Source organism: Copadichromis virginalis, linkage group LG20 (assembly GCF_057382275.1).
Source record: "Copadichromis virginalis isolate Kocher_CV1m ecotype Utaka linkage group LG20, C_Virginalis_male_GT1.1, whole genome shotgun sequence".
NCBI classification, from domain to species: domain Eukaryota; kingdom Metazoa; phylum Chordata; class Actinopteri; order Cichliformes; family Cichlidae; genus Copadichromis; species Copadichromis virginalis.
Window position 1 is genome coordinate 28,600,038 of NC_140637.1, and position 23,249 is coordinate 28,623,286.

General features: G+C 39.9%; 3 protein-coding genes and 1 long non-coding RNA gene across 8 annotated transcripts; 1 reads left to right on the plus strand and 3 right to left on the minus strand.

Moving 5' to 3' along the window:
- Positions 1–829: 829 nt before the first annotated feature.
- Positions 830–4,848, minus strand: LOC146685052 (uncharacterized). 3 transcript variants are annotated; one of them, XM_085444285.1, is made up of 3 exons: positions 2,357–4,848; positions 2,193–2,261; positions 830–1,385 (listed from the first exon to the last, which is right to left on the minus strand). In XM_085444285.1, the coding sequence occupies exon 1, from the start codon at positions 4,760–4,762 to the stop codon at positions 2,729–2,731; it is 2,034 nt and encodes a 677-aa protein (XP_085300411.1). In that variant the 5' UTR covers positions 4,763–4,848; the 3' UTR covers positions 830–1,385; positions 2,193–2,261; positions 2,357–2,728. The 3 variants fall into 3 exon arrangements, with proteins under 3 accessions (XP_085300411.1, XP_085300412.1, XP_085300410.1); XM_085444286.1 differs by having other exon boundaries at positions 830–2,256; XM_085444284.1 differs by having other exon boundaries at positions 830–2,261.
- A 1,898-nt stretch (positions 4,849–6,746) lies between these two features.
- LOC146685053 (uncharacterized) lies at positions 6,747–8,583 on the minus strand. Its single transcript, XR_014917138.1, has 3 exons — positions 8,233–8,583; positions 8,069–8,137; positions 6,747–7,261 (listed from the first exon to the last, which is right to left on the minus strand). It is a non-coding gene; the product is annotated as an uncharacterized LOC146685053 (long non-coding RNA).
- A 1,513-nt stretch (positions 8,584–10,096) lies between these two features.
- Positions 10,097–16,698, plus strand: cd40 (CD40 molecule, TNF receptor superfamily member 5). Of its 3 annotated transcripts, none has more exons than XM_085444237.1 (9): positions 10,097–10,247; positions 10,768–10,849; positions 11,951–12,070; positions 12,194–12,340; positions 12,439–12,532; positions 13,869–13,927; positions 14,366–14,449; positions 14,544–14,569; positions 15,570–16,698. In XM_085444237.1, the coding sequence occupies exons 1-9, from the start codon at positions 10,200–10,202 to the stop codon at positions 15,828–15,830; spliced, it is 921 nt and encodes a 306-aa protein (XP_085300363.1). In that variant the 5' UTR covers positions 10,097–10,199; the 3' UTR covers positions 15,831–16,698. The 3 variants fall into 3 exon arrangements, with proteins under 3 accessions (XP_085300363.1, XP_085300361.1, XP_085300362.1); XM_085444235.1 differs by having other exon boundaries at positions 10,099–10,247; positions 14,363–14,449; XM_085444236.1 differs by having other exon boundaries at positions 10,099–10,247; positions 14,363–14,449; positions 14,547–14,569.
- A 1,309-nt stretch (positions 16,699–18,007) lies between these two features.
- On the minus strand, positions 18,008–19,418 carry irx7 (iroquois homeobox 7). Its single transcript, XM_085443922.1, has 2 exons — positions 19,183–19,418; positions 18,008–18,997 (listed from the first exon to the last, which is right to left on the minus strand). Exons 1-2 carry the CDS (start codon positions 19,402–19,404, stop codon positions 18,248–18,250), a joined length of 972 nt encoding a protein of 323 aa, XP_085300048.1. The 5' UTR covers positions 19,405–19,418; the 3' UTR covers positions 18,008–18,247.
- Between the last annotated feature and the right edge of the window lie 3,831 nt (positions 19,419–23,249).

Consider the following 23,249-nt stretch of genomic DNA (forward strand, 5'->3'; position numbering starts at 1 on the left):
GGTGGTGGTGTGGTGGGTTTAAGAAACTATCACAGAGTAGGTGTGGTCAAAAACGAACAAAACAACAAAAGTCATTGTACTTTCCACTTTTGTTAGATAAATATAAAGTGCTTAAAGTCCATTAATAATCATTATTATTTCCTTACAATAATAATCTCATCATTTCAAAATACTGCATGACTACTATGAGTAAAACAGTACCATACATGTGGCTTATATGTATATATAACATAACACATGCATCATATGTATAACATATAAAGAGTGTTTGAGCTTCAACGTGCCGATTATTAATATTCAGAATGTGATAGAAGTCTGCTTTTGTATTCACCTGGAGTGGAAATTGTCCTGGAAATCACCGAAAATCTGAGGTGCTCATCTGAAAGTACTGTTATTACGTTGTGTGAAACAGTTGTAAGGACACTGCACATGCCAACATCAGGACAGGAAGTCATATATGAGACATCAATACTTTTTTTTTTTTTTAATTATTGCATTTTTGAAAGATTTATAGAATACAGATCTTTCAATAAAAATGTACATGTTTTTTTTTCCACTTTGTGCTACCTAAAATAAAGCTTTAATAAAGACTGGTGGAGTGGTGTTCCTATAACAACCTGGACCTTAACATCTCAAAAAAAGAAAGAAAAAAAAGATGGTAATTCACTTCAAAATATCAAGGTGTGTCTGCTATCTGTAAACATGGTGGGCAAATTGAGAGATTTAAGTGCAACATGTTTCTCGCATCACACCTCTGATATCACCTCATCAAAAAACATCTCCCATTAGGTAAAAAAAAAGGCCGAGCAGAAACTCTTCTTCCTGGTGTAGCACTTATGTGGAGTTACATAAAGTACCAATGGATAATTACTAAAGTAATAAGCAATTTGGGCTAGTGTCAGAAGACTGAGAACGACTCTTAGAGCTCTGGTACACGAATGGCAGAGAAACCAGACAAACACAGTTATGTGGCTTTAAAAGTACTTTAGTGATGTTAAGCCTTGTAAAAGAAATTTGTAAACAACACAGTATTACAACAGGTTTTAACAGAATGTCAAGTATAAAAATTTCCCCCAAAGTAGCAAAAAAAAATAGAATTAAATAAAATTGTGCACAAGTAAAAGAATTAGTCTTTTTTAAGTCCAAATGGTACCGGTGGGGCCCATAGAATTCGTCTGACAAGGAGTGTGTGTGTGATTGTCTGTCCTACCGTACTACTTGTACAGTAGAGGATTGTAGTCCATCAATGTGCAAATGAGTGTGCGTGTACATGTATATCGTCTCCTAGGATCTTGGGTTGGCTCGCCATCCAGTGAACACTGGAACACTCTGGGTTCTGGAATCGCTGACCTGGTCTTTGGATTCGTCCCATATAAAAACCTGACCTATAAACAATGGCCAAATATATGTCACATGCCCTTTAAGGATAACTCTCACAAATTAAACTAAAGTAGTGTCACAGTGCAGTAACTACTATTCAGATCAGCTATCATCAATTCAATCATCATCAGTTCAGTCATGTTGTACAACATTAAAATATCAAGTTTCAAAGGTCAAAGTAGCAATATCCAAAATTTCACAGTATCAAGGTTCAATTATTTGTAACCTGCAGTAACATTAAAGATTATCTACAAGGTTTTAAACATTCAGGAATTATAGTCACCATATAATTCACTTTCATTGTAAACATTAATTACATCGATCAAAATAAACTCACTGTACATATATATCTAATCACAAATAAATAAGTATATTACCCCTTTTAAGAAATGGAATAATATGCAAATGCTTATCAGAAATTGAACAAAGTGCAAATAATCAATTTCAATAACACGTAAACACAAGGACTCAGTCCACAAATAGGAGTATTAAAATAGACGTGCTTAATCCCGCTTGTACCATAGGCCTACTAGTACAAGTGGAAATACACTAAAAATTACCTCCAAGTGTTCAATACTGAGTATTGTAAAACAACCGATTGACATCAAAATTTAAACAGGAAGCAGGATAAAGTCTGCTTACAATTATCTCTCATAAAGTTATTTTTAGCTGCTTTAACCATTTACAACTTTTCACATGTTAATGACTTAGTTAATGCTCTAACTAGCATAACAACAGTGCGTTTCAGAGACATCGAACAACTGTACCCACACTCCGCACATCACGTGTCTGATTAGCCACATTTAGCTTACCGCCGTCGAGTGGATGCTCAGCATTTACATGGAGCCACAGCTCAGTAAACCCTCCGGTTTCGCTCTGCCCTTGACAACAACAAGTGCAAATACATAATTTGTGAAAAATATCAGTTTAGATGGTATTTCTTTTAACTCGTTAGAGGTTAATTTCTCCAGCTTACCGATAACAAAAGTTTTAGTCCGTCTGCTCTGTTCGGCTGTAGAAGCAAGAGACTGAAAACTTGGGAGCTGGTACTAAGGAGGGACAAGAGCTGCCTAGAGCTTCACCGATTGGCTGACATGTGAGGAGTGGAGTAAAACAATAGGCTCTCATCAGAGCTCATCAACCCTCTGAGAAACTTAACCCTTGTTTGACCAGAGCATATCATATATAATCTGCATCCCTTCTATGTTTAAATAATTATTTTGATCTCATTTCACTTTCATTAACCGGGACAGTAAGAACAGAACAATGAACATTAAATGTTTTAATTTTTCTTCTCTTTCTGTTTGAGATGATTTTAGGAACTGGGTTACACCCTCCCCTCTTGAATTCATGCAAGTCCCTTTGCATGTCTACTGTGAACTGCATCATCTAAGAACAATAATTCAGCTTTAGAATTTAAAGAGTCAATGAAAGCTGTGGTTAAACCCTGAAATAATGATTTGACCACAGTGACAAGGGGATTTCCCAATTCAGCATAGTCTAGCCTTTTTGGTGGCTGGCGACTTCTTTCTGATCTTCGAACAGGAATTTCTTTGCTTGTTTGTTCATCTCTCTCTTTGTTTACTGTTTCCCTGTCAAATATCAAGTCCTCTCCTTCCTCATCACTCCCTAACATGTCCGAAAGAAGTAGGATTTGTTCATCCCTCATGTCAGGGCGATCCGTAGAAGGTAAGTCTCTTTCCTTTTCAGGTTCGTCATTTCCGGGTAAGTCTCTTTCCTTTTCAGGTTCGTCATTTCCGGGTAAGTCTCTTTCCTTTTCAGGTTCGTCATTTCCGGGTAAGTCTTCCCCATACAAGGCTTCTCCATAACTCGCAATCTGATTGTCATAAGGTTGGTTATGGTCAGCATGACTGGCTGGAACAACATCGGAGATGGTGTCTGCACAAGCTGGAGCATTACCAGCCAACTTGTCTTGATCTGCAGTCACATCATCTTGACCAAGACTTGATTTATGGGTCAGCAGAAGATCTCGCTTGACAATGTACGCCGAGTCATTTGGCACTGATCTATCTGTAAACCAGTGGACTGAAACAATATCATCCTCGTCCGAGGGGTGATCTGCTCTTTCATTGTCTTTCTGAGTGGTCCGTCGCGTTCTGGGCCTTTTCTTGGGTTCTGGTTGTTCAGGTTTCACTTCCTTGGCTGCAGAGAGGAACCCACAAGGGAGTAAGAGGTCTCTGTGTAGGGTGCGTATGGGGCCATCCCCGCCCTCTGGTTTAACGGTGTAGACAGGGAGGTCTCCAGCTCGTTTCACCACCACATGGACGGTCTGCTCCCATTTATCGGCGAGTTTGTGTTTTCCTCGAATGCGTATGTTCCTGACCAGCACTCGGTCCCCGATTTCCAAGGTAGATGTGGTCACATGTTTGTCAAATCTGGTTTTGTTCCTTTTGGCTACCTTTGCAGCACTCCGTGTAGCTATTCTATAGCTCTCCTCAAGATGGGATTTGAGGTCCTTAACATATTGGGAGTGTGACTTGTTTTGTTGTTCTCTCACAGGTAAACCGAAAGCCAAATCGACAGGCAACCGTGGCTGACGCCCAAACATCAGCTCATACGGTGTGAATCCAGTTACCTCGTTCTTGGTACAGTTGTACGCATGAACTAAAGGCTTTACAAAATCCTTCCAATGTGACTTGTCTTTGTTCTCCAGAGTTCCAAGCATACTTAAGAGTGTTCGGTTAAAACGCTCCACCGGGTTGCCCCTGGGGTGGTACGGCGTAGTCCGAATCTTCTGTATGCCTGCTACTTCACACAGCCCCTTGATCAACTGAGACTCAAAATCAGGCCCTTGATCGCTGTGTAATTTTTCAGGAATGCCATAGTGTACTATGAAATGGTCCCACAGACACTTTGCGACAGTCCAAGCTTTTTGGTTCGATGTTGGGATAGCGACTGCATATTTAGTAAAATGATCTGTGATGACAAGAACATCTTTCACATTACTGCTGTCTGGTTCAATGGATAGGAAATCCATGCAGACTAGCTCGAGGGGTCTTGTCGTCATGATATTCACCAAAGGTGCAGCCTTCTCAGGTAACGTTTTCCTGCGCACACACCTGTGGCAGGTCTTTATCTTTTTCTCCACATCTGAGGACATTCTTGGCCAATAGAACCTGGCTCTGACCAGATCGAGTGTGCGCTCTATTCCCATATGACCCATATTGTCATGTAGGCTTGTCAACACAGACTCTCGCAGGTCTTCAGGTAAGACCAACTGGTAATGTTTATTACCGCCTTCTCTTCGTGTTCTGTAGAGAATGTCATTGCACAGCTCGAACCTGTTCAACTCTCTCAGCAACAGGACTACGTCTGGAAGTTCTTTCCTCAATGTGGGAGGGGGTTTCTCCCCACTCTCCATCTGGGTAATAACATGTCTGATGCACCGATCAGATCTCTGGCTGTCTCTGAGATCTGCCGGTGACAGGTGGGGAATGATGTGTAAGCCTCCCAATGTTTCTTCTTGCTCAAAGCTGTCAGGTATAGCATCTCCAGAAATGGCAAGACTTTCGACAAGGGTTATACCTGCATCATCACCCAAAGCTTCAGAGGTGGTTGAATGATAAACAAACTGTCTCTCACAGATAGCATGAACAACGTCCTGATCGACTGAGTCAATATTGTCTGGATCTGACAGATGTTGTTTTGCGAACTGGCATATCCGGTCTCTCTCTTTTTGAGATGTAAGGTCATCAGGTAGCCTGCCATGAGGACGACGCGAGAGTCCATCGGCATCTCCATTTTGTTTTCCAGAACGATACTGGAGTCTGAAATTGAAGGTAGAGAGGGACGCCAACCACCTGTAACTGGTTGCATCGAGTTTTGCTGAGGTGAGGATGTAGGTCAGAGGGTTTGAGTCTGTGACAACGGTGAACTGATTGCCATAGAGGTAGTCACTCAGCTTCTCTGTTACAGCCCACTTTAAAGCCAAAAACTCGAGCTTATGTGCTGGATAGCGGGACTCACTACTTGACAAACCTCTACTCGCATAGGCGATAACCCGCAGCTGTCCCTCCTGCTCCTGGTATAAGGCTGCTCCAAGGCCCGTAGTGCTCGCATCCGTATGAAGGATGTAAGGCAGCTTTGGGTCAGCAAAGGCCAGGACTGGAGGCGACGTTAGCTTGTCAATGATAGTCTCAAATGCTTTCTGGCATGCAGGGGTCCACCGTCCATAAAACGGCTCCTTTGGATCATGATACTGATTACTCCTCCCTTTTGATTTGCAATGCTTCCTCAGTGGTGGATAACCGGACGTTAGATCGTTCAGCGGTTTCACAATACTTGAGTAGCCTTTAACAAACCGTCTGTAATATCCACAGAACCCAAGGAAGGATCTCAGCTCCTTAAGGTTCTGAGGGACTGGCCAAGTTTTAAGTGTGGCTGTCTTTTCTGGGTCAGTTTCTACTCCGTGTTGAGAAACAACATGCCCCAAGTACCGAACTGAGGACTGGAAGAACTTGCACTTCTCGGGGGACAGCTTTAAGCCATACTCCTTTAAGCGTTCCAGGACTTTCATGAGTCTGGCTTCATGCTCCTCAAGGGTTTTCGAGAAAACTATGAGATCATCCAGGAAAACAACAACTTCCTTCAGATTTATGTCTCCCATGCATCTCTCCATAAGCCTCTGAAAAGTACTTGGCGCGTTTGTCACTCCCTGTGGCATACGGTTGAACTCCCAGAAACCTAGTGGACAGACAAAGGCAGTCTTGGGCTTGTCACTCTCTGCAACTTCGATCTGATAATAGCCGGATTTAAGATCGAGTGTACTGAACCACTTGGAACCTGAGAGTGCGGTGAAGGTGTCATCCAGTCTTGGGAGGGCGTATGCATCTTTCACTGTTTGTAAGTTTAACTTACGGTAGTCAACACACAGACGTACCTGACCGTTCTTCTTCCTGACCACAACAATTGGCGAAGAGAATGGGGACTCGCTCTCGCGGATTACTCCAGTTGCGAGAAGCTCTTGCAAATGCTTTCGAACAGCCTCTATGTCGTGCGGGTGAATCGGTCGGGCTCTGTGTTTGAATGGTGTCTCATCTGATAGCTTAATGTGGTGTTTGACCTTGTCCGTCCTTCCAAAATCCAGATCAGTCTGGGCGAAGACCTCTGGCATACTGCTCAGCTTTTGAGTAATGCGGTCTTTCCAGTCAGAAGGGATGGGAGAGTCGGCAAAGTCAAATGTCACACTAGAGGTCCTGGATGGTTCACACTCTGATGGCTCACTCACAATTTGTTTGTGAGATAGGACAGTCTGTATTGCACTGAGTTCTGCAATCACACTCCTGGCTGGCTCGCCACTTTTGTAGCACTTATGTGGAGTTACATAAAGTACCAATGGATAATTACTAAAGTAATAAGCAATTTGGGCTAGTGTCAGAAGACTGAGAACGACTCTTAGAGCTCTGGTACACGAATGGCAGAGAAACCAGACAAACACAGTTATGTGGCTTTAAAAGTACTTTAGTGATGTTAAGCCTTGTAAAAGAAATTTGTAAACAACACAGTATTACAACAGGTTTTAACAGAATGTCAAGTATAAAAATTTCCCCCAAAGTAGCAAAAAAAAATAGAATTAAATAAAATTGTGCACAAGTAAAAGAATTAGTCTTTTTTAAGTCCAAATGGTACCGGTGGGGCCCATAGAATTCGTCTGACAAGGAGTGTGTGTGTGATTGTCTGTCCTACCGTACTACTTGTACAGTAGAGGATTGTAGTCCATCAATGTGCAAATGAGTGTGCGTGTACATGTATATCGTCTCCTAGGATCTTGGGTTGGCTCGCCATCCAGTGAACACTGGAACACTCTGGGTTCTGGAATCGCTGACCTGGTCTTTGGATTCGTCCCATATAAAAACCTGACCTATAAACAATGGCCAAATATATGTCACATGCCCTTTAAGGATAACTCTCACAAATTAAACTAAAGTAGTGTCACAGTGCAGTAACTACTATTCAGATCAGCTATCATCAATTCAATCATCATCAGTTCAGTCATGTTGTACAACATTAAAATATCAAGTTTCAAAGGTCAAAGTAGCAATATCCAAAATTTCACAGTATCAAGGTTCAATTATTTGTAACCTGCAGTAACATTAAAGATTATCTACAAGGTTTTAAACATTCAGGAATTATAGTCACCATATAATTCACTTTCATTGTAAACATTAATTACATCGATCAAAATAAACTCACTGTACATATATATCTAATCACAAATAAATAAGTATATTACCCCTTTTAAGAAATGGAATAATATGCAAATGCTTATCAGAAATTGAACAAAGTGCAAATAATCAATTTCAATAACACGTAAACACAAGGACTCAGTCCACAAATAGGAGTATTAAAATAGACGTGCTTAATCCCGCTTGTACCATAGGCCTACTAGTACAAGTGGAAATACACTAAAAATTACCTCCAAGTGTTCAATACTGAGTATTGTAAAACAACCGATTGACATCAAAATTTAAACAGGAAGCAGGATAAAGTCTGCTTACAATTATCTCTCATAAAGTTATTTTTAGCTGCTTTAACCATTTACAACTTTTCACATGTTAATGACTTAGTTAATGCTCTAACTAGCATAACAACAGTGCGTTTCAGAGACATCGAACAACTGTACCCACACTCCGCACATCACGTGTCTGATTAGCCACATTTAGCTTACCGCCGTCGAGTGGATGCTCAGCATTTACATGGAGCCACAGCTCAGTAAACCCTCCGGTTTCGCTCTGCCCTTGACAACAACAAGTGCAAATACATAATTTGTGAAAAATATCAGTTTAGATGGTATTTCTTTTAACTCGTTAGAGGTTAATTTCTCCAGCTTACCGATAACAAAAGTTTTAGTCCGTCTGCTCTGTTCGGCTGTAGAAGCAAGAGACTGAAAACTTGGGAGCTGGTACTAAGGAGGGACAAGAGCTGCCTAGAGCTTCACCGATTGGCTGACATGTGAGGAGTGGAGTAAAACAATAGGCTCTCATCAGAGCTCATCAACCCTCTGAGAAACTTAACCCTTGTTTGACCAGAGCATATCATATATAATCTGCATCCCTTCTATGTTTAAATAATTATTTTGATCTCATTTCACTTTCATTAACCGGGACAGTAAGAACAGAACAATGAACATTAAATGTTTTAATTTTTCTTCTCTTTCTGTTTGAGATGATTTTAGGAACTGGGTTACACCGGGAATTCTCAAACAGGACCACCTCCCTGCAACAACTGATAATTAGTAGCCATCATCACAGTGGTTGTAGAGCAGAAACCTGGAATGATCTGCAGAGGGTAGTAAAAGCAGACGAGTGTGTCATCTACCACTTCTGATTGACCAAACCTTGGCACCACACTGAGAGCCAGGGCAGGAATGCAACCCACCCTAAATGCTGGAAGATTCAAAGCTATAAAATGCAGACCAAAACAAACTAAAAGCAACTGCTTTAACCCAAAATGTATCACCCCCTGCAAATGACTCAGTGATTGCAATATGACTGAGCTTGACTAGTGCATCATTTGTCTATTAGCATTGATTTTAAGGAGAGTTATACACAGGTAATACACAAATGAAAAGGTAATGGTAACACCTGTACGTCTGTGAATAGATCCCAGCCACATGAATCCTAGACATGAGTTTTTGGGGGTTGTACAGATCCTGTTACAAATGGCTGTACATACACAGAAAAGCTGATGCCAAAAACAGCCAGCTGCTGCATAATAGAACAGTACTTTCTGCCTAATGAGCCTCAAGAATAAGAAACAGTACTTCTAACAGTTAGGCTGTAAAAAAGAAATCAAAAACTGGAAATAAAGTTGCAGCCACTTTGTTGTAATTTAAAAGGGAAATTTGTTACAGTCTATATATGATATATAGACAGGCAAAGGTAAAGACCCTACAGAGAAACCCCCAACAATTAGATGATCCCTTTTAACAGGAAAAACATCATTTTAACAGGGAAAAAAAATCCCCCCAAAACAAAACCAAATCTGGCTCAAGCAGGGACTGCCATGTGCTGCAACGGGTGAAGGGAAAGACAGAGAGAACAGATGCAAAGTGTGGGAGAGAGAAGACAAAATTCAAAGCAGTATTGGTATATAAATACATAACTGGAGAAGAAATGCTCAGAAGTCACATGGCAATCTGAGTCTAAAGCAGCATCACCAAAAATCCAAATATCATAAAATGCACTGCTGTTCTTGGTGGGGATTAGCACACAGCTGTGAACAATGTTTAAATGCCAGAAGTAGCAAGCTTTTAAAATAATAAAGATTGCTACAAACCTCTACATGCAAAGATGGGTGACTTTCCAATACACTGTGCTTTTTAATTTCTTTCCGTTATTTCTAAGGGGTTTGGTGAGGCGTGATCTTCAAATGGGTGCTATGATTTCACTGGGTCGGACCTACTTTTACTTTCAGAACTGCCTTAGTTCGTCCTCAGACATACTTAATACTACTACTGGAGTAAAGCAGCAGAGTAGCTCTTCTTACTCCATCAGAAAAAGACCCACTCTTTATTTGTGCAAACAATGTGCCAGTCAAGCGTGCTTCCTGTTGTGTGAAACAACGCTTTGTCGCAGAGGAATTCTATTTAAAGAGGATTTAGTACTACTTCTGGGTATTTTAGAAAATAGCTGAAGAGGAGTACAAGCTTCACGTGCTTTTACAGGAAACGGTCAAGGAAAAGCACCGCGCGTAGCTCCTCCCACACCGTATAAACAGAACACGTCGCCTAAATAAGTTCACAGACAGACTGTGAACACTTACAGAGGTGTGCGCTGTTGTACTCGACGCTATTCAAAATGGATTTTAAGTTTATAGCGCTGCTTATACTGATCGGGTCTTTCATGGTGAGTAAACCGATTAATGCTATGTTTTTGTTTTTACAGGGATCGGTTTTGACCTGCGACAACTTAAAGTAGCACGATTTCAGATTATTTCTTCTTAACGTGTTATTATACGCTATAATGTGTGCTAATTATCGTATCCATCTGTTACTTTACTGTGTTATATTATTGTCAAAATCCTGCTTTTCCCCTGTAAAGTCAAAACCTAATGCTACAGTTACGTTTCATGAGGTGCTTTCACTTTCGATTTCCCGGCAGTGGAGGGTTTGGACAAAGACGTGACCTTGTGTGAATCCCGATTTGCGAATATTTGTTAGTAACGTTACGAACAGCGGTGCACCTGGCTGCGTGCATTTAAAGCAGTTAACAGTTGGCTGAATCTTTGGGGCTTTCCACCACGCCCCTCGCAGTCTACCCTGAGGAAGTGAATCTAACATTATCAACATAGAGAAACTCAACCGATACTCGAGATCACACAAGGGCTAACTACCTCTTATTTAAATGTAATGCTTTTCTGTTGCAGGGAATGACTGTTGCTCAGGCCAGCTGTGACCCAGAAACACAGTATGAAAAGGACGGTCAGTGCTGTCTCATGTGTAAGCCAGGTACGAAAACACTTTTCCTATGAAGGAAATTAAAATAAAACATCTGCTTTCTTGTTATTTATAACATAATGTCACCAAATTGAACTTGACAGATACATAAACAACAAATACAAGATTAAGAGCCATATCGAAGGCATAACTGCACTAATAGCATCCAATCTTTCTTTTTTCAAGTAATAAACATTTAAAGTAGCATGTATAAGAAAAAACCTAGCAGCAGGAAGCATGTGGTCGACAACTGTCTTTTTCAGACAGCATGATCACTGTTACTAAAGCTTTGCTTTTGCTTTCATTTTGGCTGCTTTTACACAAGCATTTCAGCTCTGAAAATGTTCCTCAGGACCTGTGTGTCAAAAGGCTAACATGCACATCAAACATTTCAAAAGATATACATATTATAGCCAAATGTGCATTTCCAACAAGCTAGTTGTTGCCTTTAGTCATGCCTCACTCATGGTCTGTACTAGCAGCACCCTCACCTAAAACAAACTGAATATTTGCACCAAGTGAGAATTCATCTTTCCTGTCTTGTGCTATGTGTCCGTATAAAAAGAAGGCGAAACTGAAACAGTTGATTTCTTACACTGGAGGCAGACATTTTGACAAAAGACCCTTTCATTCATTTTTTGAGGAGAATTACTTTAGGTTGAGATTTCCAAACGACAGTAATTACTCTTCTTTAATTTATTATCAGTGTGAGTGTCTTCCAGCTTTATGGACTTTTGGTGGAACACAAAAGACATTTTAAGATGACAGCAGAGACACTGAGAAGTTGCGATCCTGCTATTTTAACATCTCAGAATAGAGTAGCTTATAGAAAAAACAACCTAGTAATTGCTACTGGGAAAAGGGGCCCTCGTAATCCCAAAGACAATGTGAAGCATGTAAACAAACCAAATATAACGTGTTGATTAAAAGGTGTTAGGGTTTGTTAGAACCAGATAAGCCAACCATCACCTAGTTGACTTGACTTTGTCATATTTCCCTAAAAGGTCCATTGATTACCTAAACTCAGAAATCCCAATTTACTAATTACTCAGGATAAATAAAATACTTGCAAATAATATACTTGATTCTAACTCTGCATATCTTGTTTTGCAGGGACTAGCATGTCTACAGAAGATTGTAAGAATCCTCAATGTCAACCTTGTCTGGATAATCACTACCAGGATAAATACACAACGAAAAACAAGTGTCTGCAGCAGCCTTACTGTGATAGAAGTAAGAAATTGTGACAAATTACCTCAAACTGTTCCGATATAGTGTGTCTGTGTATACTGGGACAGAGAGAGGCTTCTCTTTAATGTTGCTCGCCTTACAGCGTAAACCTTTTTTGTCATTTAGATAAAAACTTTGAGGCTCAAGTCCCAAAAAGCAAGACAGAGAGATCCATCTGCAAGTGTAAAGTGGGATTCCACTGCTCCAGTGAAGAATGTATTACCTGTGTGGAACACACAGTCTGTCAACCAGGATATAGAGCTAAAGTCATAGGTACCAACATCCTCGTGACTGAACATTTGTTTAATTCGTTTTAAGTTTTTTATTGTGCGAATGAGTCTCATTTTTTGAAAATGATTTTTGATATTCAGGCAACAACTCACAGGACACTGAGTGTGAAAAATGTCCAGACGGGACATTTAACAATAATGCGTCGTGGTATGCTCAGTGCCACAAATGGACAGAGTAAGTACACATTTACATTAACATGTGAACTTAGAGATGATCTTTATTAAAAAAAACTTGAAAAAGGGCCTTTGTTCACCTTCTGAATTTAGTTATGTGTTTCAAGAATATTTTTCCTTCTTCCTGTGACTATGCCAACAAATAGTCCCGCAGAATATCCACCATAGGTCAAGGTCAAGTTTATTTATATAGCACATTTCCAAACAGTCAATGCTGCACAAAGTGCTTAACAATGTAGAATACCACTAAAACAAATAAAATGCAAATCAATAACGATGCAGTAAAATATAGAAAAAACAAATAAGTAGATGAGATAAGTCAATAAAAACAACTAAGGCTGTTAAAACCAAAATGTTTAGGTCAAAGTGTGTTAAAAGCCAGACCATGAAAAATGTGTCTTTAGTAACGATTGTGTTTGTGCTGATCTAATATTAAGAGTCAGAGTATTCCACAGAGAAGGCTGTCGCCACGAGACTGAGTCTGTGGAATAGTTACGGTTAGTTTCGACCTGGATCTCACGGTTCTTTCTGGAGCATAAATAGGAGCTCAGACAGAAAAGAAGGGGCTCAGCCGTTAAGTGACTTAAAAAAAAAAGTAAGAGTTTAAATTGGATCCTGTATGGAACAGGGAACCAGGCTAAATCTGGGGTTATATGCTCCTTCCGCAAAGTTACTGTACTAACAACAATTTATACACCTTAATTTTTTATCATGAATTTAAAAAGCTGATGTGAGCTGTTTGGCCACAAAATCTGGAATTTTGTACAGGAATTTCTTCTCAAAAACAGGGATCAGGTGGTTGTTTCAGTTCTTCTGAAGAGCCGTGCCATAGATTATATTTTTCCTGACAATGATAGAAAATGCTGCTTGTAATTGACACCCGGAGACCATTGTTTATTCACTATTGATGTAGGAAGACCTTGTAGAGCTGTGTTTGTCTAAATCTGTCAACATGAAAAAATAAAGCGAATCTGAGGCATTGTATTGACTTGCTTCTTAAGTTTGTGTAACTTTAGCAGTGATATATTAAAGGTGTGAGTCTGACTGAAAAGGAGATTCTGTAAATGAAGAAAAGGGTGTTTCTAGCTGATGGGATTTTTTTACTGTGTTTCATGACACAACCAGTTGGTTATACCAAAATATGACCTCTGGCGTACTTACCTTTCATTGGGCCCAAATACAGTAACTTACATAAGCTTTAATCTTTGTGTAGGGGCAACAAATCAAATGAAAATAGTGGTATTCAAAGTGGAAATACAAACCAATAACGAATTATTGAAAAACAAATGCAACACTGAGGCAGGAATTCTGCTCTAATACTGTGAAATTCATTGCAGATGTGAAAAGGGATATCAAGTTAAAGAAAAGGGAACGCACACCACCGACAACACATGTGGTAAGTTGTATGTAGGAAGATGAATTGCAAAGGTTTCTCACCTTTCTCGCTGCTGCCGTGTGCAGCTGTGTGGTTGGATGCGGTGCATTGTTCAAAACGAAACTATGTCAACTGTGAGAAGGTTTGTCTCATAAATCTTAGTTGGTCTGTGGTTTTCAGTGTGGCTTTGTCAGCTTTCACTTACTATGTATCGACGTGTAGACTCCACAGTCTCCTAATTTACTGCTAATGTTAGAATTACAACTGAATTAATGATTTATTTTCAGTTTTCCACAACGCTTCTGAATTTATGCTTCCTCTGTTTAATGTGACTACGTGTTTGACATGAAAGTCTCTTTTGTTTTACATTTTGTCTGCACAAATACCCATGTTCTAGACAGTATCAGAGAACTCGATGTATGTTTAACTGTGTTTTTATTTCTTTTTCTCTTCCAGCAGGGACACAGCGGGGTCACATAATCGGCATTATTTCATTTGCAGTTTTAATGGTCATTGTTGTAATCCTGGTTTTAGTATATCGAGGTAAGCTGTGCTCTAAAGCTCTAAACAAATAAATAATAATAATCTTCCTATGTACTTATATTCTGTGTTTCTTCTTTTTTATGAATCGGTAAAGCAGAATGCATAAAACAAAGGACAAAGGTAAATATGACTTTTTAAAATGTATTTATTTGTTGTTTCATAGACGCTTTTTAATGACAGTAAAAAGATACCCATATATATATATATACACACACATGTAAATTTTGTATTGTTCGATACATATGCGTACTGAACCGAAAGCGCTGTATCGAACAGTTCAATATTGTGTGTGTGTGTGTGTGTTTGTATATATTTGAAATTATGGAATTTAGAATCAATTAGTGTCTTTTCACCAGGTAATCAATTTCTAAAACTATTTCAGATATGTTACTTTAGCACTCCAGTGTACATCTGTAAACTAAAGATGATATCTTAGATTCTGAAAGATTAGCTTAGTTTAGCATAAGGCCTAGAAACAGCTAGGCTTTATGCTAAGCTAAGCAACAGCTAATGAATCCAGTCATAAGAGGTGCACCTACAAGGATCTGTTAAAAATTTAATAATTTCATACATTAAAGAATTAAACTATAAATATTTGTTTGGTTTTTTTTTTTTAGGCTTTTCACAATGTAAGACTGCTTGTTGCTAATCTTTAATGCTGACCAGAAAAATATAACAGCAATCAACACGTTTTTTTTTTGTTTTTTTTTATGTACACACGTGAAAGCGATATGTGGATTTTAACTTTGAGCAAGAAAGAAATGAAACAGTTGCACAAAATGAAAGCCTGTTCTTTTAAATGAGTGCTGAGGTTTGTCCTCAAGTTTAATCAGCTTGGGTCATTTTGTGCGGTCCCTTTTAATAGGTTTGCAGTGGATTTATATACACATCCTGCTGATTGTGTGACATGTCTGTATTTCTGATGTACCTTAAATCCTGTTTCACACCTTTAGACACTGTTTCAGAGAAATGCACTGCATAATTCAACACAGGAACTATAGCATAAAGTTGTACATGCTTTGCTGTGAGAGGAAAAAATGTGCAAAGCACCAGAACTGTTGACTTGATCAAAATGATTTTATCGTTATTATAATGTTTGTTATTTCTTTAACTCTGACAGAAGTATTATGAACCACAGATGTGTGAAGAAGACATAACAGCCCATAAAGAAACAACGTATAATAATCAAATGACACCAGAGGAAAATGAGGATGAACTAAGCCATGAGCTCTCCTCAGAAGGATTCACAGATAAAGGGAACCAGGTGATGCAAGAGAGAGGCAAAGAAGAAATCGTGTCTCGTCAGGAGTCTCAGCTGGAGTCTCAGTTTGAGTCTCAAGAAGATAGTCAGTCAATGGATCAATTTTACAAGCAAGTTTAAAAAACGACACAGATTGTCCAAAGTGCTGCACAAAGTTAAAAAATAATTACCTGATCTGAATAAGAATCAATGAATTAGTCTCCTTACTAATTCATTTTGAATGTTTACATGAAGTTACAATCATTTCATTTGCACTAAATTGTAAAAACCTAAACACACACACACACTATATATACGTGGTGTAGACGTTATCATCCGGCAAACAAAACATCCCTGGTTTGTTTCCAGCTAGGAAGGACATGCGATTTAAAACTCCACCAAATGAAGCGCCCAGTGCGACCCCTAGTGGCAAGTGAACAGCCGAAAGTAGCTAGCTATAAGTCTAAATGTTAACAATAAAATGTAAAGTAAGATGTATTATAAAGTGTAAAGAGAGTGTGTGATTTACCTGCATTAGTTTTGAGGTTGGTTGCAATTTTTAAGTTATGAATTGTTTATTTTTTGTTTTGTTTTTGTTTGTGTGTGTGTGTGTGTGTGTGTGTGTGTGTGGGGGGGGTCCAAGACAGTATTGACAGGTGTCCTGCTCCTATGGACATGTCACATGGACCACTAGCTACTGTTACCGTGTACATTTTGTTTGTTTGTTTTTTAATTTGAAAACATGCAACATGTGGAAATAACAATCCGTGGGGTTGTTTATGTAAGCACAATCCCACTCCCATCAAGATCAAAACAACAGCGAAGACCACCCCACAGTGGACACCACCATGCTGAGCATGCTTACATCCTACAGTTAGCTTGTATATGATGTTGTGATCTCATTTGTTCTGTACAGATGCTTTGTTAGTATTTGCATGTACTAGAATTGTGCCGTTTAGCATGAAAATGGCATATTGTTCACCGTTTCTGCATTAAAATTTGTGACATTTAATAAGATGAGTTTGTTCATTGTTTCCTGCTCTTGGTTACCATAGCCTCCCACAATTCCCATAATGCCTTTGTGGGATCCGGAAGTATAATGTTCAGCGGGCTATACCATGCCATTTTGACAACTGGGTAGTATTACGTGTAGCCAAATTAGTTCTTAGTTGTTACTGTTTGTTGCTGAACCGTGGGCTTTCATGGTCTATGTACTCATGGTGACGATGCTGATAAAAATATTAAAACGTGATGTCTTCAACCGAGTTCCGGAGATGAAAGGAGCGTCTTGTTTCCGTTTCCTGCATTGGTTTATGGACGTGGTAGCCTACGTTCTCCTTTGAAAGTGTAAGTCACAATTAATTTAAAAATGTTTGTGCTGTGCCTTTGCAATTAGTCCTAACATGAATTGCGTTTTATCGCTGACAGTTTAAAGAGCCTTAATTGCCTCTTACCTGTGTCTGAGTACATTTGTCCTTTTCACCTCTGCTCTCTTCTCAGTGATGACTTTATGTTAAAACCCTGCAGGTTAGTAGACTAAACTGTGCTGTAATTGCTCTTGATTTCCACAGAGAGGCGCCAGATGATTACTCTACTTTGAAAATTCCGTTTTTAAGTTCAAACGGTAACTTTTTAGTGCGACACTAGAAATATGAGGCAAAAAACTTTTGTAAATATCCAAAGCAGACATACATTTATCGGTATCGAATATTTTAAGGTTCATGACATGATATCAATTTTATTTCGTGTCGCTTGTGTGAGAAATCTGGGAGTCAGGTTGGAGCTAATCTGGCCTCTGTGCGTTACTGTTTATAGGGATTTGCATAGAGAGTTGAGGCCAGAAGACAAGGCATTTCGGACCAGTTCCTCCCAGGAGCTTTTTTCATTATGTGTGGATTAATGGAGGTAGGTCCCTTTTGAATGTACATGGAAACTGGTGTGATTGATACTAAGAACCTCTGAAAGACCCTAAGCCCCGCTGCTGTTAAGTTTTAGGAAATGGAAGTGCCATATTTAGGAAGGGGATAGTTTGTTTGTTTTCTTTTAAAAAAAATCAAGTTTAATTGAATTAACTTGCAATATTCTATCAAAAAACTTATAGAGAAAGACACAATAGACGTTTTTGATGTGTAAATTTTCCCTGAATCTCTTTGAATTCTTAGTCTAATGTCATAGTCTCTAAGTGATAGATTAATGTGGTCCTGTTATCAGACTGTTAATGTGGGCTGTCATCAGTGTGATCGGAAAAGCTCAAAGCTGTATGCAAAGTATATCAAGAAGTAGGGATACAGACCAGTAAAACTGCAGAATTTCGCCATAAGTCGAAGTTTATTTAAGCAAAAAAATATTTCTTCATGATTAGACAAAGGAAACATAATTTACAGTTTGTTGGTGGAAAAATACATCTACATTATTTACAGTAACACAAACATGTTCATTCTTTGGTTTCACGACACATTTTCGTTTCAATGCAAACTTCAGGAAATCCCTGAGGTCTGAAAGTTTAAAGTGCAAAAGCTGTGGGAAAGTGTCCTTTTTATTCGTGCACAAACACCGGCTTAGACGAGTTCGCGAGTCGTATAGCAGGAGGGAACGAGCAGTCCGTTTCTTGAAGCCCAGTCTTCCCACAGTTTTCCGGCAGGGTGGTAAAAACTGTCGACAGGTTTCTTCACAGTCTCTGAGGTGGCGGTCTCTGCCAAAGACCAGATTTTGGGTTTTGGACTGGCGATGTTTTCTTTACTTTCCAAAACTGATGGCGTGCGGTCAGAGTCACGCTTTTCTGTCTTCTTGACAAGTCCGAGCTCTTTGTCTTCCTGACGCGGTATCTCCAAACGCGCATCCAAAGGTCCCGCGCTATCCAACGCGCTCTCGACCTGCTCGTCTGTATCTGTGCGTTCTGCTTGAGGCTCTGCCTCGTCATGCTCATCCAAATGACACTTCTGCTCGTCTTCATCGCTCTCCCCTTCTTGCTCCTCATCCTCCTCATCAGATTTGCCCTTTGACGCCCAGCTGACCCTGTTTTCCTTCTTGAGGCGCCTCCTTGCGTTGGCGAACCAGGTAGAGACCTGCGTGAGGCTCATTTTAGTGATGATGGCGAGCATGATTTTTTCCCCCTTTGTGGGATACGGATTCTTCAGGTGTTCGTTCAGCCAGGCCTTGAGCGCACCGGTACTCTCTCGGGTGGCCACCTTGGCCACCCTACTGGGATCATCGGCTGCTCCCGGACGGTATGGAGGGTAGAAAGCCCCGCTGCGAGCCAAGAGAGCGTGATGGTAGGGAGAGGCTGCTTTCAAGTCAAACCCGCTGCTCTGAAAAGTAGAATAAAAGAACGGTAAGAACTAAAGAAGAGATTCGACACTTTTAACTCAGTGTCGCAAGCATCACACCCAGAATTTGTTTGACTTTACGCATCACAAAGATGCAATTTAAAACAAATCCGTTTTAGTTACTCGAGATCAGAGTGAGAGTGTTAATCTCTAAATTATCAACTCACCATGTGTGCAATGTGCCTGTGGTGTGGATAGGGTATAAAGTTATATCCCTGTAGTCCTGAGTATGGTATGGGAATCCCAGCTGCCATCGCAGCCAGATGCTGAGCCTGCTGCTGCTGCTGTACACCCGGTGGACAGCCCAGCACCGGGATCTGATATCCAGTCGGCATAGTGATGTTCCTCTCCAAGAAGAAGTTGCCAAATCCAGTTTGCGATGCGGGCATCTTTTCTGCGTCCAAGCTGTTGAGGTCTGAGTTTGATGCAACCTCCTAGGTCTGTTTATATAGGCTACACCCAGCTGCCAGCGGAGGAGGGCGAGAGGGGAGGGGAGGGGGGAGACGGGGGGTATCCCACTGACAGCCCATTGACTGACAGCTACGTTCAAAAGACCTACAGCTTTCACTGGCAACAAATCCCATCAAAGAAGCCCTCCGCTGTTCCTTTTAGCGTTTTCGAGGAGAGGCTAAATGTGTGCTGCTTATCGCAACGCTGTGATTTCTGGAGAGAACCTACGTTTCAATTCAAATGCGACCCTTTGGAGAGGTGACTAAAGACGCTCGTCTCTACATGACAAGCAAAGATCTGTTATTTATACTTTATTTTACATCAAAGTGTCCAGCAAAGTTTATTGTTGTTCATTCGTCGATGTGACTCGTCATTTTTATTTATATTTTACAGCCTCCAAAAAGGCAAAACTAAAAATAATAATAAAACTAAAAACTAAATAAAATAAAAATATTGTCTGTTTAAGTTGTAATGCTTACCCTCTCAATCCGTAGTTTGCATTATTTTAGTTTTTCTTCCATGTGATATATTTTTATGACAAGTTTAACACTTGTCATGTCTGGCACTAATCAACCGAGAGGGGTTTTTTTGTTTTGTTTTTACCTGAATTCAGTTAACAGTTAACAGCATCCTGCCAGTCTCTTATTGCCGCTTCGGACACTTCACCGCCTTCGGATCTGTCGTTTTGTGAATTGAATTAACCATCTCACCAGCAATAAATTACGCTAATAAGCCAAAAGGAGACGTTTACGCACGAGTAAAAGTGTCACTACGAGAGATTTCTTGAAGGTCTTTCACAAAATAATTAAAAATGAATGAAGAAAACATAAAATATAGTTGTCCGTTAACCTCTCAAGCCCCGGAGCAACGTCTTTTTATTTGTTAATTTACTGACTGAACCATAAGACACTGCCCTTCATGTCGGATGGCATTGTTTTGAGCGCAGGGCAACGTTTCAATGGCTCTAATTAAACGAGGCTAAGTGAAACAGGTGTTGACTAATGTATATGATAATTATAAGATAACAGATGCTTGTGTGTGTGTGTGTGTGTGTGTGTGTGTGTGTGTGTGTGTGTGTGTGTGTGTGTGTGTGTAAGTAAGGGGGTTGTTAGAGATAAGAGGTGAAGATTACACCTCTTATTCTGCTGTCCTCCTTCATGCCCTTCAAAAGAGTCGAAGTAAAGCTGAGTGTTTGTGTTCAAAGGAGCGCAGCTCTGTTATCTGGCATAAATTTGACTATCTTATTAACAGCATTAGAGGTGTAGTGTTGGTTGTGATAGCAGGAGTGCTTGTATTAAGTGGTAAAAGAAGTGTTGAAACAAGCAGAGCTGACACTTTAGAAAAGATTAAATTCAGTCTTCTCATTTTAAATTGACGACCTTTAATTTTCACCTGCAAGTTGCTATTTTTGTTGTTGTTCTTTGGTTTTCATTTGGCTTCTTGGGTTGTTTTTTTGTTAGTTTTTTTTTACAGTACTTTCAGTCAGCTTTGATTTAGCTATTTTTGTTTTAATTTGTTTTTTATGATGCATTTCTGTAGCAGCACAATGTTCTTCTAAATCTGAATAACCTCTAGCAATTATCTCACTTTTTGCACTGTCTAGTATTTATTTCCTTTATCTTTCACATTAATCTAGGCTACATATGCAAACATGCTGCATATTTTTACAGATTAAAGAGAAATTTAAAACGTTTTACTCCACTGCACTTATTTGAAAGCTTTCTGTATTTATTCTTGCAGTGTAAAAGACCTACTTGTTTCATCACAGTTGGAAGTTTACAATAAAAACAGAAGATGGACAAAAGCGAATAGCAACGGCATTTCTCTGAGTGTAAATACTATTGTGTATGCTAAATACAGTGTAAGAGATCTTATGAGGGTTTCTGCTGCTGAGTATGCTGATACTACGAGCCAGAAAAAAATAAGTGCATTGCAACTTTTGGTAGTTCTCAAGCAATAAGTAAGAGAAAAGTGATGCAGGAAAGAAGTTAGTTATTATTAATTTAAAAAACAAAACCTTAATTAAAATGTTTCTGTTCTTTCTCTCTTACTTTTATTATTTTTGGTAAACTCTGTATTATCTTAGAGGTATTTGTAAGATTTTGCTAAACAGGGTAAGTATGTAAACAGAGGTCCAGATGTAAAGAGAGTGGGAACTCTTGGGGGTAGCATTAGAGGGGAAAAAAAAAAACGTAGGAAAGGTGGGGGAGGGAGGGGAATTTATTTGGGTGCGGTCCACATAGCCTAAAGCAAATTTGTACAAGAGTAACAATGGGTTGACTAGGGAGCAAGGAGAAGAAGGCTTATGTCTTCAGTAGTCTACATCTCACAACACAAACAGCTCAGGGCAGCAGCCTTTGTCCCTCCTGAAGAACGTCTTTTCATTCTCTTCCTCTTTTGGCAACTCTGCCACAATACAGGTGTTGGTCCTGCTCTGACAGGTTTGGCTTGCACTGTTTGCTGTTAGGATGTCAGTGATTTACAGGAGAGAAAAGTGACCAAATGGAAGACGATTGTCCTCAGTACCCTGAGAGATAATGCAAGATAGCAGAGAGGATGAACCCATCTTCATCTGTGATAACATCTGAGCCCGTGCTCTGTGCTGAAACAATGCTCTATATCCTCCTGCTATTAACAAACCCTCTGCATATTTCATATTATAGCTCACTAAACACGATGTGAAGTTTAATAAGACCCCTTTATTTTCTTATTTTGGGAGCGTAAAATGCTGAATGACAGTGCAAGTGGTCTAATGATCAGGTCAAGACAATAGGTGTAGGTGTGACCTCAATTACAGGCCATCCCATACCCTCAAGCTGACAAAGGGACTAAACATGCAAGTAGAATAGCTCATATGTAGGTGCGAAGAAGACAACAAAAGCTTAAATAAAAGCTTTAGCAGCTTTAACACCTTTTGCTTGTTAGTTTATTTTTGCTGCACTCGATACGGAAAAAGGAGAAAGTTTACAGAGATTTGTAGAACCAGAAGATGGCAGTTTTGTTTCAAGTTTACCGTGTAAGATATTGAAAGGTATTTGTATAAAAGAGGCAAAATGAAACGACAAAGTTTGCGATTTCTTTTGTATAATTTCACACACGAAAAAAATCCCAGCAAATCCAAGGGTGGATTAAAAAAAAAATCTCCGACGGTCAATTGGCAATAATTATTTAATGCTTCCCAGGCAGAACTCCTTAATGGGATTTTCCTGGGGCACCAACACAAATGGAGAGATGTAAGTAAAATGTGAATGTTATCAAGCTCTCCCACCTCTTTGCTATCTGACCCCCTCTTCCCAGACCCCCTTCCATTCTTTGTCCTTTGTCATTGCTCTTATCAGGACCACTCTATCATTCTTTCAAAATGGTAGTGGCGCTGAAACCGCTTGCAAATGTAAGTATGTCTTTGTTTAGGGCCGGGCAGTGGCCCGCCTCCCAGCTCCCTCCTGGGTGTTGTCTGATTGACGGCTCTCCACTGGGTGAGTGACAGGCGGCGTTGGTTAGACAGTGACGGCCAGTGTGACAGCTGGCGCTGCTGCTGGTATCTCCATGCATCGGGCCCCGGTAGGTGGGTGCTGGACCCCCAGGATCCCTCAGCTAGAGGCCTGGCCAGTTTGCCGTGAGCTCAGTCAGATCAGTTCCCCGGTGTGCTTGTTGTTGCAGATCAGCTTGTTAGCTGGCTGCAGACTTTTTCTTCACCACAGCTGAAAATTTCTTCCACACATGTGCAACAGAAAAAAAACAGGACGGTGACATCAAAGTTAGATGAAGGGTGAGAAGATGAGAA